The 12,678-nt window shown below is 41.0% G+C and overlaps 1 protein-coding gene across 5 annotated transcripts in view; it reads right to left on the bottom strand.

Annotated features, from left to right (window-relative positions):
- Window positions 1-5,595: 5,595 nt before the first annotated feature.
- DSE (dermatan sulfate epimerase) overlaps window positions 5,596-12,678 on the bottom strand; it is a 66,049-nt gene continuing 58,966 nt past the window's right edge. For 3 of the 5 annotated variants that reach the window (XM_077812975.1, XM_077812976.1, XM_077812977.1), the window contains 2 exons: window positions 12,245-12,452; window positions 5,596-9,363 (listed from right to left, as the gene is read on the bottom strand). In XM_077812975.1, coding sequence (XP_077669101.1) covers window positions 7,608-9,363; window positions 12,245-12,452 — 1,964 coding nt within the window. In that variant the 3' untranslated portion in view covers window positions 5,596-7,607. Of the gene's footprint in view, window positions 9,364-12,244; window positions 12,453-12,678 lie in introns of those variants that run through there. The other 2 variants (XM_077812979.1, XM_077812980.1) reach the window with 2 other exon arrangements.

Raw genomic sequence — 12,678 nt, 5'->3', positions numbered from 1 at the left:
AATAGGGGTTCATGTGTACGTGAATTCATGTGTGCCTTAATATCTCCTGGTGGTTAAAGTAGTTCTGAGCGTCACTGAGAATAGGTACTAGGGCTGTCAAGGGATTAAAAAAATCAATCACAATTAATCATGTGATTAATCACACTGTTAAACAATAATAGAATACCATTTATTTAAATATTTTTGGATGTTTTCTACATTTTTAAATATACTGATTTCAATTACAACACAGAATACAAAATGTACAGGGCTCACTTAATATTTATTTTTGATTACAAGTATTTGCACTGTAAAAAAACAAAAGTTAGTATTTTGCAATTCACCTAATACAAGTACTGTAGTGCGATCTCTTTACCATGAAAGTTGAACTTACAAATGTAGAATTATGTACAAAATAAACAAAAATGAAAAAATGTAGAATTTTAGAGCCGGCAAGTCCACTCAATCCTACTTCTTGTTCAGCCAATCGCTCAGACAAACAAGTTTGTTTACATTTGCAGGAGATAATGCTGCCTGCTTCTTGTTTGCAATGTCACTTGAAAGTGAGAACAGGTGTTCTCATGGCATCTCGTCGCTGGCATTGCAAGATATTTACGTGCCAGATGCGCTAAAGATTCATATGTCCCTTCATGCTTCAACCACCATTCCAGGGCACATGCATCCATTCTGATGATGGGTTCTACTTGGTAACAATCCAAAGCAGTGTGGACCGACGCATGTTCATTTTCATTATCTGAGTCAGATGTCACCAGCAGAAGGCTGATTTTCTTTTTGCTGGTTTGGGTTCTGTAGTTTCCACATCAGAGCGTTGCTCTTTTACGACTTCTGAAATCAAGCTTCAGACCCCGTCCCAATCAGATTTTGGAAAGCACCTGAGATTCTTAAACCTTGGGTCGAGTGCTGTAGTTATCTATAGAAATCTTACAATGGTACCTTCTTTAAAGAGGCTAGGACTTTTCAGCTTGGAAAAGAGGAGACTAAGGGGCGATATGATAGGGGTATATAAAATCATGAGTGGTGTGGAGGAAGTGAATAAGGAAAAGTTATTTACTTGTTCCCATAATATAAGAAGTAGGGGCCACCAAATGAAATTAATGGGCAGCAGGCTTAAAACAAATAAAAGGAAGTTCTTCACTCAGCGCACAGTCAACCTGTGGAACTCCTTGCCTGAGGAGGTTGTGAAGGCTAGGACTATAACAGGGTTTAAAAGAGAATGGATAAATTCATGGAGGCTAAGTCCATTAATGGCTATTAACCAGGATGCGTAAGGAATGGTGTCCCTAGCCTCTGTTTGTCAGAGGGTGGAGATGGAGGGCAGGAGAGAGATCACTCGATCATTATCTGTTAGGTTCACTCCCTCTGGGGCACCTGGAATTGGCCACTGTCAGTAGACAGGATACTGGGCTGGATGGATCTTTGGTCTGACCCAGTATGGCTATTCTTATGTTATGTTCTTTGCGTTTTGTCATATCTGCAGTGAAAGTGTTCTTAAAATGAACCACATGAACTGGGTCATCATCCAAGACTGCTATAACATGAAATATATGGCAGAAAGCAGGTAAAACAGAACAGGGGACAATTCTCCCCAAGGAGTTCCATCACAAATTTAATTAATGCATTATTTTTTTTTAACAAGCGTCATCAGCATGGAAGCATTTCCTCTGGAATGGTGGCTGAAGCACAAAGGGGCAAATGAACGTTTAGCATATCTGGCACATAAATACCTTGCAATGCTGGCTACAAAAGTAGCATTGCCAGCAGATCGAGAGAAGTGATTATTCCCCTCTATTTGGCAATGGTGAGGCCACATCTGGAGTATTGAGTCCAGTTTTGGGCCCTCCACTACAGAAAGGATGTGGACAAATTGGAGAGAGTCCAGTGGAGAGCAACAAAAATGATTAGGGGGCTGGGGCACATGACTTATGAGAGGCTGAGGGAACTGGGCTTATTTAGTCTACAGAAGAGAAGAGCGAGGGGGGATTTAATAGCAGACTTCAACTACCTGAAGGGGGGTTCCAAAGAGGATGGAGCTAGGCTTTTCTCAGGTGTGGGAGATGACAAAACAAGGAGCAATGGTCTCAAGTTGCAGTGGGGGAGGTCTAGGGTGGATATTAGGAAAAACTATTTCATTAGGAGAGTGGTTACCTAGGGAGGTAGGGTTACCTAGACTGGACTGGGTTACCTAGGGAGGTGTTGGAATCTCCATCCTTAGAGGTTTTTAAGGCCTGGCTTGACAAAGCCTTTGCTAGGATGATTTAGTTGGTGTTGGTCCTGCTTTGAGAAGGGGATTGGACTGGATGAGCTCCTGAGGTCTCTTCCAACCTTAATCTTCTATGATTCTAAGAAGAGGGCAGCGTTATCTCTTTTAAATGTAAACAAATTTGTCTTAGTGATTGGCTGAACAAAGAGGACTTGCGTGGACTTGTAGGCTCTGAAGTTTTACATTGTTTTGTTTTTGTACACTTTTTGATTTCAATTACAACACAGAATACAATATATATGAAAATGTCGAAAAACATCCAAAATATTTAATAAATTTCAATTGGTATTCAATTGTTTAATAGTGAGATTAAAACTGCGATTAATCGTGATTAATTTTTTTGAGTTAATCGTGAGTTAACTACGATTAATTGACAGCCCTAATAGGTACCAAATTCTCTGTGAAATCAATGGGAGTTATGCTACTGAGTTCAAAGGGGACAGGAATTACACCCTCTGGCTTACAACTCAAACACCCCTACTGACCTCTAAGAGTGGAACCAACTAGGATAGTGGAGGAGACCAGACGCACGTGTGTGATCCCAGCTAAGGGTATGTCTACACAGCAGCTGGGAGGTGTGATTCCCAACTTGGGTAGACATACATAGGCTAGCTAGGCTCGAGCTAGCATGCTAAAAATAGCAGTGTAGCCACAGTGACACGAGCAGCTACTCGGGCTAGCCTCCAAGTACAATCCCACCCGGCCCTCTGGGCATGTACTCAGGTGGCTATACTATGTCTAGCTAGCTCGGATAACAATAGCAGGGAAGCTGCAGCAGCAGGGGCTGTACACCCCAACTGGAATCCCGGGTAGGTACTTGAGTGGCTACCCTGTGCAGCCACCTGTTCTGCTGGAGCTTCGCTGCTATAGTTATTGGGGCTAGCTTTATCAAAACCAGCCCAGGTACGTCTACACAGGCAGCAGTCATGTCTCTGATTGCAGCGTACACATAACCTAAGACTCCTGCAGCCCCAATAAACATAATAGTCAACGGTCTCCATTTCTTTTTCCCCCCCAAACAGCATAATTTTTCAAATTCTGTCCTCAGGGATGCATACAACTCTCACTGAGTTGAGCTGCTTTTCCCACCATCTCAACACAAAGTTTTGACTCCATATTATATACATTTAGATCCTGGTGCTGGGTGGACCCCGGCATCTAGAAGGACTCTAATGAAGTCCATGTGAACACAGGTATATGGGTGTCGCTGCAGGATTGGGGCCCTAGAGAACAGAAAAAAATAGAAAGTTTACATTTATAGAAACCAACAAGAAGCAATTAAACAGAATGGCACATGCAGACATATTTCAGCTTGGTTTTCAGTGTTGTGGGAAACGAGACAAATCTTTGCTTACTTAATACCAAATAATGATTCAAAGAAATGAAAAAAAGTAACACTAAACATTGTCCATCACAAAAAGTCTAGGTGGAACCAGGAAGATGGCAACTGATGGTGCTGTGGACTTACAGGACCCTGCTGGGGGCTCTCTGTGGTATTTCATGCTAATGCCACAAAGATTAGAAAGAGCCCCACTCCCTAATTCAGTGACTAACATTGACCCAAGCTGTGTGTTACAAAAAGAAAATCGCCCTTATACCACCATCTTTTCCAACTATCACAAACACTTGAAATGACTCCAACAGATCCCAAATCTGGGAAATTTTAGGATAGTTACAGCACAGTTGTGTGAAAGAGTTGGAGGGGGTAAAAGAATTTCTGAAGTGTCCAGAACAAACATTTTCTATATGTCAAAGAGATAACTGACACCACATAGAAAGTCAGCTTGGTTTGGGAAACTGGCTTCTGCCTGAACAATTCACATCAGTTTTAAGTAGAGTCCAGTCTATCAGAAAACAACAGCCACGTTGAGACTTGAAGACAGATCTGAAACCTCAGAGGATACATGAGCTGTTTTACAGAGTTTTCTGAGGGTATCAGATCCAATCCAGGCAGTGAATGGAATGACTTAATTCATTTCCCTTTCATGCTGAAATGGGGGCTAACTCTCCTATTTGGGGTAAGGGCCTCGCTGAAATGCCTCTCCCTTTTAACCTTGGCGTCCTTGATTGTGGGGCTGTTTCTAAATAAAGCCACTTTTGTACCTGTCACTTTAAAGGGTGCATGTTGTATCTATACCCACTTTACACCATTCTGGCAATGTAAAGTGGCCTCAAAGCAACCTTAGGGCTTGTCTACATGACACAGTAAAGCACACTAACGTGCTGCGCTCTAACTGCCCTATATAGACACTCCTGGTGTGCTCTAAAAAGTACGTAATTCACGTTAACATTGTCCTATATGATGTGGGACCACATCAACATGAACTAGGTACCTTTTAGAATATGTCTGCCAGTTGGCACAGGGCAGTTAGTGTGTAACACATTACAGCACTCTACAAATCACATCCCTTTAGTGCATTTTGCCAGTACCACGTAGACAAGCCCTAAGAGATGAGAATCACCACCCCAAGTCTACATCTCATTTTTTAATCTCCTTTGTTCATGCTCTCTTTTAATCAGCAGTCCCATTTTGATAATACGATTGTCTGCTCACCTGCTAAATTAATTGACTATCTTACCAACTGAGGTACAGAAGAACCTCAGAGTACAAACGCCAGAGTTACGAACTGACCACACACCTCATTTGGAACCGGAAGTACGCAATCAGGCAGCAGCAGAGACAAAAACAAAAAACCAAAAACCAAATACGGTACAGAACTCTGTTAAACATAAACTACTAAAAATATAAAGGGAAAGTTTAAAAAAGAAACCTGACAAGGTAAGGAAACTGTTTCTGTGCTTCTTTCATTTAAATTAAGATGGTTAAAAGCAGCATTTTTTTCCTGCATAGTAAAGTTTCAAAGCTGTATTAAGGCAATGTTCAGTTGTAAATTTTTGAAAGAACAAGCATAACATTTTGCTCAGAGTTAGAAACATTTCAGAGGTACGAACAACCTCCATTCCCGAGATGTTTGTAACTCTGAGGTTCTGCTGTATCCTTGCATATGAACACATACATGCTGTCTCCAGCTTTTACTGACCTCTTGATAGGGGTCACGTAGCACATTCTATAACAGCTCAGGAAATACAAACTCTGCCCATTGGATTTCTGTATTACTCTCTAAATCCAGTCTCATTTCAATAAAACAATGGCCAGATTGTATCTAGTACTTACATAGGTGTGCAGGGGGTACAGTGCCTAAAGGCCAAGCAGAACTGGAACCCTTGCCTTGCTTCCACCAAGTAATGTATCTAGAGAGCAAAACTGAACCCCAAGTAACTAAGAAACAGAAAACACACATTTTCCTGAAGATTCAACATTTAATGAGCATTAATATTATACGAGAGTTAAAAATTAATCAACAGTCTCCAGGAAAATAAAAATAAAAATCACATGCCATTTTAAGCACTTTTATTGATCTATCATATGTTACCAGCTGCTTCGACACCCTATTATTGGACCAATTTATAATCCAACCTCAGAAGAAAGCAATATGCATAGTTATGAAGAATAATGTTGCGTGACAATTTATTTTGCTGCTCTCCAAGAGACTTCAATAGGGTTTCTGTACATGAGCAGAACTTGTCTCAGTATGGGAAACTGAAATTAAATAAGGGTTGTTATACATTTTCTGGATCTTATAAAGTGTTAGTTTGCACCTGAGGCTATTAATTTAAGATATTCACCTGTGTATTTTTATTTCATGAAAAGGTCCCCATCCGTGGCCAGATATACTTAAAGAAAAAAACATCAATATCAAGGGCCCAAGTGGTGAAATTCAGAGAGAGCCATCCCTTAATATTATATGTTGTGAATTAGGAGCTAATGAACACCACTCAATTGTTTAAATTATTGGGGGAAATATTCTAGTCAACAAAGCAAAAAAATCTATGCATCAGAGACAATTATAATTTGTTTATTTAAAAAATGTACGGGAAGAAATGCTTTTCTGTTTCTTAAAGACATACAGTAATATAACCAGTTCTATAGCCTCTCCATACTGAAAACCTCACAGACACCTATGATTTTTTAAATTCAGTTTAATGAATGCAGTGTAAGTAAGGGTGTCAAACTCATTGTCAGAAGCCACAGTTTTCTCCATATCAATGATTGCCAAATTAATGAGCCGTGTGCCTCTCATGATCTGCAGAACACTCGCTGGTGGTCTGTGAAGAACTGTCTGGTCACATGGTTCTGGCTCTTCTTTGTTTCCAGCTATATAATCACTCTGAGAGCTAAAAAAATATAAATACATCAAATACTTTCTTAATACAGCTTTTCCACATAAGCAATTGCTGGGGTTGCCACAGGGTGGTGGTGGTGATGGTAGTGGTTTTTTGCAATTGCAAACAGGAGAGGTGATCTAGGAGTCAATTTCCCTATTGAAATGTGCTCCCCATATGATAATGTTTGAGAAACCTTACCCTGTAAAATCAAAAGCAGATCATATCAGGGTTCATCCTCCAGTTTTCATCTGGTCTGGCGAATGGGAAGGGGATTTTTCATACTGAGAAATAATCCCTTATGCTTAAAGTTTGCTTCTTATTTGCCTCCAACTATAACTTGTTAATCTTTCCTATGCCCTTTCAATTTGAATAACTCTGTTGTAAGGTTATGTCTATAGGCATTAGAGCTGGTTGAGAATTCTTAACACCTTTTTTTCACTGAAAAATGCTGATTCGTCAAAACCTAAATTGTTTGTGAAACAGGGTTGGTTTCTACAAATATCCCCTGAAAGTTGAACAAATCTCAACTTGAAAAAATTTTGGGAAAAAAACACTATGAAATGGTCAAAATATCCTGTTTCCACATTTTCAAACCCCAAATTTTGGGAGGATGGATTTTTGATACATGGATAGTTTCAAGGTTTTGTCATTTTATGTCCCAATTTGGGACAGGAACATTTTTTGATATCTCAAACATTTTCATGGAGCAGGAAAACCATTTCCTGCTCAGCTCTCATAGGCATCTTTAGAAGCCTGAAAGTAATACTATGCAAAACCAATTGTGTATAAAACCAAGGAGCTTAGGAAACAAATAACCTCTTAAAGAAGGCTTTTTTTTTTTTTGGTAGAAATTAAGTACAGTTTCACATACTGTGCTTTGATGAACAAAGCATAATATCCTTCAGATGTCAAACGCAACCAAAGCACAGATGAGGAACACTTAGGTCTCTCAAAAATGCATTATTTTTCCCTCTTCCCTCATGGGGTGAAATCAACCTTTCCTCAGCTGTTTCCTGGAATATTTCAGAAAAGGAAAAAACAAACTATGGCCCTATTAGGGTTAATTCTTTTGCATAGACACATATGACCATAAACTGGTCAAGTAGTACATGATCTTTTGCTAACATTGTGACTGGGAACAAGAAGAATAGAGCCACAATAATATACAGCTGTCAACTAAAAGTATTGCATAAAGACATCTTTGGCCATGTAGGCTCTTGGCCTTTTGGAAATAGGTCATCTGCATTGCCAGCATAACAAAGAAAATAAAAATGTTTAGAATTAGGAAGAGGCGGGTATAAGAAGCCGATATTGATGGGGCACTGCTTCGAGCAGTGCTCACCATTTGTTCCAGTCCAGATTGGCCTTTGATTGATGCACCATTTTTGTGCTTCACGTAAGCAATATCTACAAAATCTAAAAGGTCTTTCATTTCCTCATCTTCATCTACAGGTAACTCTTTTTGTGCTTGAGTCTGTGCCTTCTGTCGCACTTTTCTTTCGTTTACTTCAATTTGTGCAAAGATGTCAGGAACAGCATCAACGAACTTGTAGCCTTTGGCTACCTTTTTGCTTTTCTTTGCCCTGCCTTGCTGCTGCTGCTGGGAGATAGCAAATAACCTATCAATGGCTTCTTCCGTCTGTCTCTTATCTGAAAATCTCAGCAGGCGTTCAGCAGTCTTTCTAAAGCTATCTGTGTTTCGCACACGGGACAGAATCTGTTTCTCAAGCTGCTGGAAGACAGGTTTGAAATGCTGAAGATTCTGCTCCACAATCTGAACATAATCTTTCACCTCTGACACAGCGGAGCTCCTTATGGTAGAGGTTCGGTCAAATAGAATTTTTTGGCGATCTGCAATAATCTGTGCAAAGACAGAACGGCCTCCATCCTCACCAGTCCACAGGTAAATGGCATAGGCATGATCACTGGTGGCTATGAAGACATCCAGTTGCTGAGAATCTCCATGGACACTGAAGCTCTGGACATCTATGGAAGGTCCTATGAAGAGGTAAACTGCTCTGGTGATTGGGTTCCGCAGGTGGGTTGTAACATTCACATAGTTTGTTCCATTGTATGGGTAGCCCTGGGGATACATTTTTGAGGCAACAGTAGCCTTCTCACTGTAGCCAGTATCATCCATCCAGTACATCTTATACATCCCATCGTGATGCCTAATAAAAGCCCCGTGGACATCATCAATAATAGTCTCTTCAAAAGGCACATCCACATTGTGGAAGAAGCTAGTGGCTGCCTCCAGGGGGCTGTCATCTTCAAGATGAATTAGGTCCACAAGCAACAAAAGCTGGGGATGCAGAAGTAAAAGGTTTCTTTGGAAGTTTTTCAACTTCAGTTTTGGGTTGTAAGCACCCACTCCTTCTCCCCTGATAAAAACCACTCCACTTCTCTCCATAGCGGCGACTACTCTCCCCTGGCAGTCTGCAGCCAGGTCATGTTTGTATTTCAACCACTTTGATGAACAGTCCTCTGTAACCTGCCCTTCCCATGGGGAGAAGCAGCTCTTTGACACCGCTGGGGAAAACATCAACACATTGTTGAAGAAGGTATACTTCGGTCCATACAGGGCTTCTGTTATGAAAGGTACACCATTGGGAGCAAAGGTAAAGGAGTTCTGATCAGGGTGCTCATGGCCAGCATTGAAGTTCCTCCACCCTTTGACCCACTCTTTGTACTTATTCTTATGGACAATATCATATATTGCACGACCTCCCAGTTTTCCAGATTTGAAGGAGAGGAAGGGCCTGTTGATTTCAGCTGGCAATGCACTTCCATATGTTACAACTCCCCAGTCCTCAAAATAATGCAGCTTTGGAATACCATAGTCGGGTGGAGGTACGGAGTGCAAGCTTGCATCATACCTGCCAAAAGACAAAGAACATGGTTTTACACTTAAACATTAAAATTAAAATTATTTTATTTATTTTGATTTTCCAGCACCTATCCAAAACTCAAGGTATTTTTCAATATTTAAAAGACAGAATTGTCTATAGTGTAACATTTTTACAAGGATAGGTTGTTGGCCCCTGCCTGGAGAAAAAGTGGACTGCATATTTTTTCATTTGGTCCCTATCCTTTGATCTGTCTGGCCTGAGTAGCCCTACTAGGAGATAAATTCCCACTGATATAGCTCTCGGGGTCACTGGAACATACTCGTCTCCCCCCCCCCCCCAATATCAAACTGCAGTCCTCTTAATTTTAATAACTAATGTAATGCTAGTCTGCAGATAAGAGTTTACATTTGCATCGGAGCACAGTCGTCTTAGTTAAAAGGAGACACTGGGCCTGAGCGGTTGAGTTGCTGGCTGGGTGAGGAAGGACTGGAAGGCTGTGAAACTCTCCAGGTGAGGAGGCCTGGGAGAGACCCTGCTCAGGCAGGGAACAGACAGAGAATGCAAGGGACATAACCCGTAGGTAACAAAGGTGATGGGACGGAGTGGGAAGCAGCCCAGGGAATGCAGCAGCAACAACTATTAAAGGAAGCAGGATGTGGCTGCTATTTGTAGGGTCCCTGGGTTAGGACCTGGAGTAGTGGGTGGGCCCAGCTCCCCCCACTGGCCAAAGGCAAAGTTGGCAAAGCCCCGAGAAGGGGCAAGTTTCGTTTTGGAACCCAAGCAAAGGGCTGGAATTTAAACAGGCCTGCAGATAGGCCTGAAGACACTGAAGAGGATCAACCATTTTGTTGAACTTTGTTACCCTGGGAAGGGATTGGACTTGAAGGAGTGGCCTGGTTGGAGAGGTGGGGCAATAAGAACCAGCAAAGGCAAAGAGTCTTCAGGGAGCAAGCCCTGGGGTTATTGCTGTATCCCAGAGCAGACGTAGACATAAAGCTAGCCCAGAAGGGGCTAAGAACTGAGCCCAGAGGCAGGGCTGCAGAAACTGACAAGGGCATAGTGATAGGCCCTGCTGAACCTTTTTCACCCTGGAAAGGGTTCATCTGTTTTAGACTGTGTGTGACTTAGCCAGAGGGCTGAGCCAGTGAAGACCTGCCTGATGAGGGCAACAGCTGACAGAAAAAAAAGAGAGAGTGCAGGTTTGCACTCAAATGACAGGAGGCGCTCAGGAGAGCTCAATATACCCCATCATATACTGTCTACTCAATTAAAAGAAACTCAATTCCTATCATGCACAAGATGTAATTTCCAGACTCCCCAGGTACTAGAAGATATGGAGAGTCTGAACTCTTCAAAAGGATTAGAAATAAGGTAAAAATGAATTATAATCCCACAGTTTTTTTTAAATGATAATTTTATCCTCTGCCTAGTCTAAAGACAAACTTGTAAGACAGTAGGTATATAAACTAAAGTAATACACTTCAGTTTAAAGAGAAATCATACCTAAATAAGGTTAATTATTTTTTATTTCCTTATATTTAATATGAGCAGCTATATACTATTTCAGATATTATTTAAAGGAACAAAACAAATAAAACCAACATCAAGCCGCAGCAAGAACTCCTCCCTAACATAACCAGATGAAGAGGTCTTTCCCCATCAGAATACAACTCTCTAATTAATGGCTATCCCCTTCAGGCCCTGACACAAAGATAGGCCTTGTAATATATCTGGTAGGACAACAACTCTGGCTGATTTTGACCAAAGATGGAAGCTTGTTCCACAGCCAATGGCCCCTCGTGGAGAATGCTCTACAACCACCCCCTTTCTTTATTAAATCCAGGAGACTTCCATGCAAGTGCCTCCACTGACTGCAATAGAAGCACTATGGCACAAGAAGAGAGGGAGTCTCTGAAGTAGGCAAGTCCCAGGACACTTAGGGCTTATTTCTGTGACTCAAATCCACTGAAACATCTCACTCCTGAATGTTAAGGTATCTTCCCAGGGGAAGGAGTCTCTTAACTACAGACTAGCCAGGGGTCCTTGAGTGCATGAGGAGGAGAAAGGGAGTTTGCACTAAATATATAACCAGCACAGCACCCAGAGGGATATTTGGGAGCAAACAAGCCATGAATTTTCTCAATGTGCATATCTTAATTACAAAAACATATGCATGAAATACACCTGTTGATCCACTGTGGGGGAAAAACATGATGCCAGTTAAACGTTGGATACGTACATACACTACTGACCAGCAAGAATTGGATGTAAAGGCCCTAAAAGATTTTCATTTCTTGTCTGCAGTGGAATGATCTAGTCTTACAAATTAGGGCTGAGTTGTAAGTTATGTGGAAAATGTGGCTCAAGTCCTGTTCCAGATTTTTTTTCCATTTTAACATTGCTTACTTGCTAATGTATATACCATTTTTAAAAGAATCTATGTTTCTCTCTTTCTTTAAGCATTGAAATTTACATTTAAATTGCATTTAAAAGAAGGAACTGGGTTTTAAATGAGCTTGTAACTAACAACCAAAACACAGAACAAGCTGTAACCTGAGTGGAAGAATTTTTTGTTTTTTGTTAAAGAACTCATGTGGGAACTTTGATATAAGAATTTCACTCCCTTTGAAAATGCTTGTCTACAACAATGCAACTAAAAGCATTGCCAACAAACAGATGGAAAACATGTGAAAACAAGTTCTGTGCAAGACCTGTGTTGTATGTGTCCATATATTATATGGCTTGAAGAAGTTCTGAGTCACTTTTTTTAGACTAGACACAGTTTAGGTTGCACATGACCAGCATAACATCCATTTGTACAGTTCATTACAAATCGGAAGTTAATGGCTTATCATTAATGTCAAGCAGCTGCCGTGTTTCTTTGAAGCCTACTCATTCTGTTTCATACCAGAGAAATTCAGTGTGAAGAGTGCACCACCGCTGCCCTTTGGATGGAGTCCCGGGGCCTTCCACCACTCGATTCCTTCTGATCTGATCTGCCAGCCAATTCCCACTGCCGTTGCGCATGACAAATTTGTCTAGAAACACCAACTGGCTCTCTGGCCCATAGAACCAGTTATAGTTGGAGTCTGCAATTGCCACCGTTCTCTGAAATCCTTGGGAAAAAGTTAAAAGGAACACAAGAACAAGCAAATAAATGAACAAAGACCTGTACTGTAAAGTAAGCATGATGAAGCCAAGCATTACAAATGGGCTTACCCTTTTAAAGTATTTATAGACATACTCTTGAATGACCCACAGTCAGGTTATACAGTAGCTATTTCCCATTGCTGTACCATACTTTAATACTTACCTTTCTTCTTAAACTAAAGACATCACAGG

This window comes from Eretmochelys imbricata, chromosome 3, assembly GCF_965152235.1.
Source record: "Eretmochelys imbricata isolate rEreImb1 chromosome 3, rEreImb1.hap1, whole genome shotgun sequence".
Taxonomy (NCBI): Eukaryota; Metazoa; Chordata; order Testudines; family Cheloniidae; genus Eretmochelys; species Eretmochelys imbricata.
Note: the sequence above shows the minus strand (reverse complement) of the source record. Positions and strands in the feature narration are given on the sequence as shown.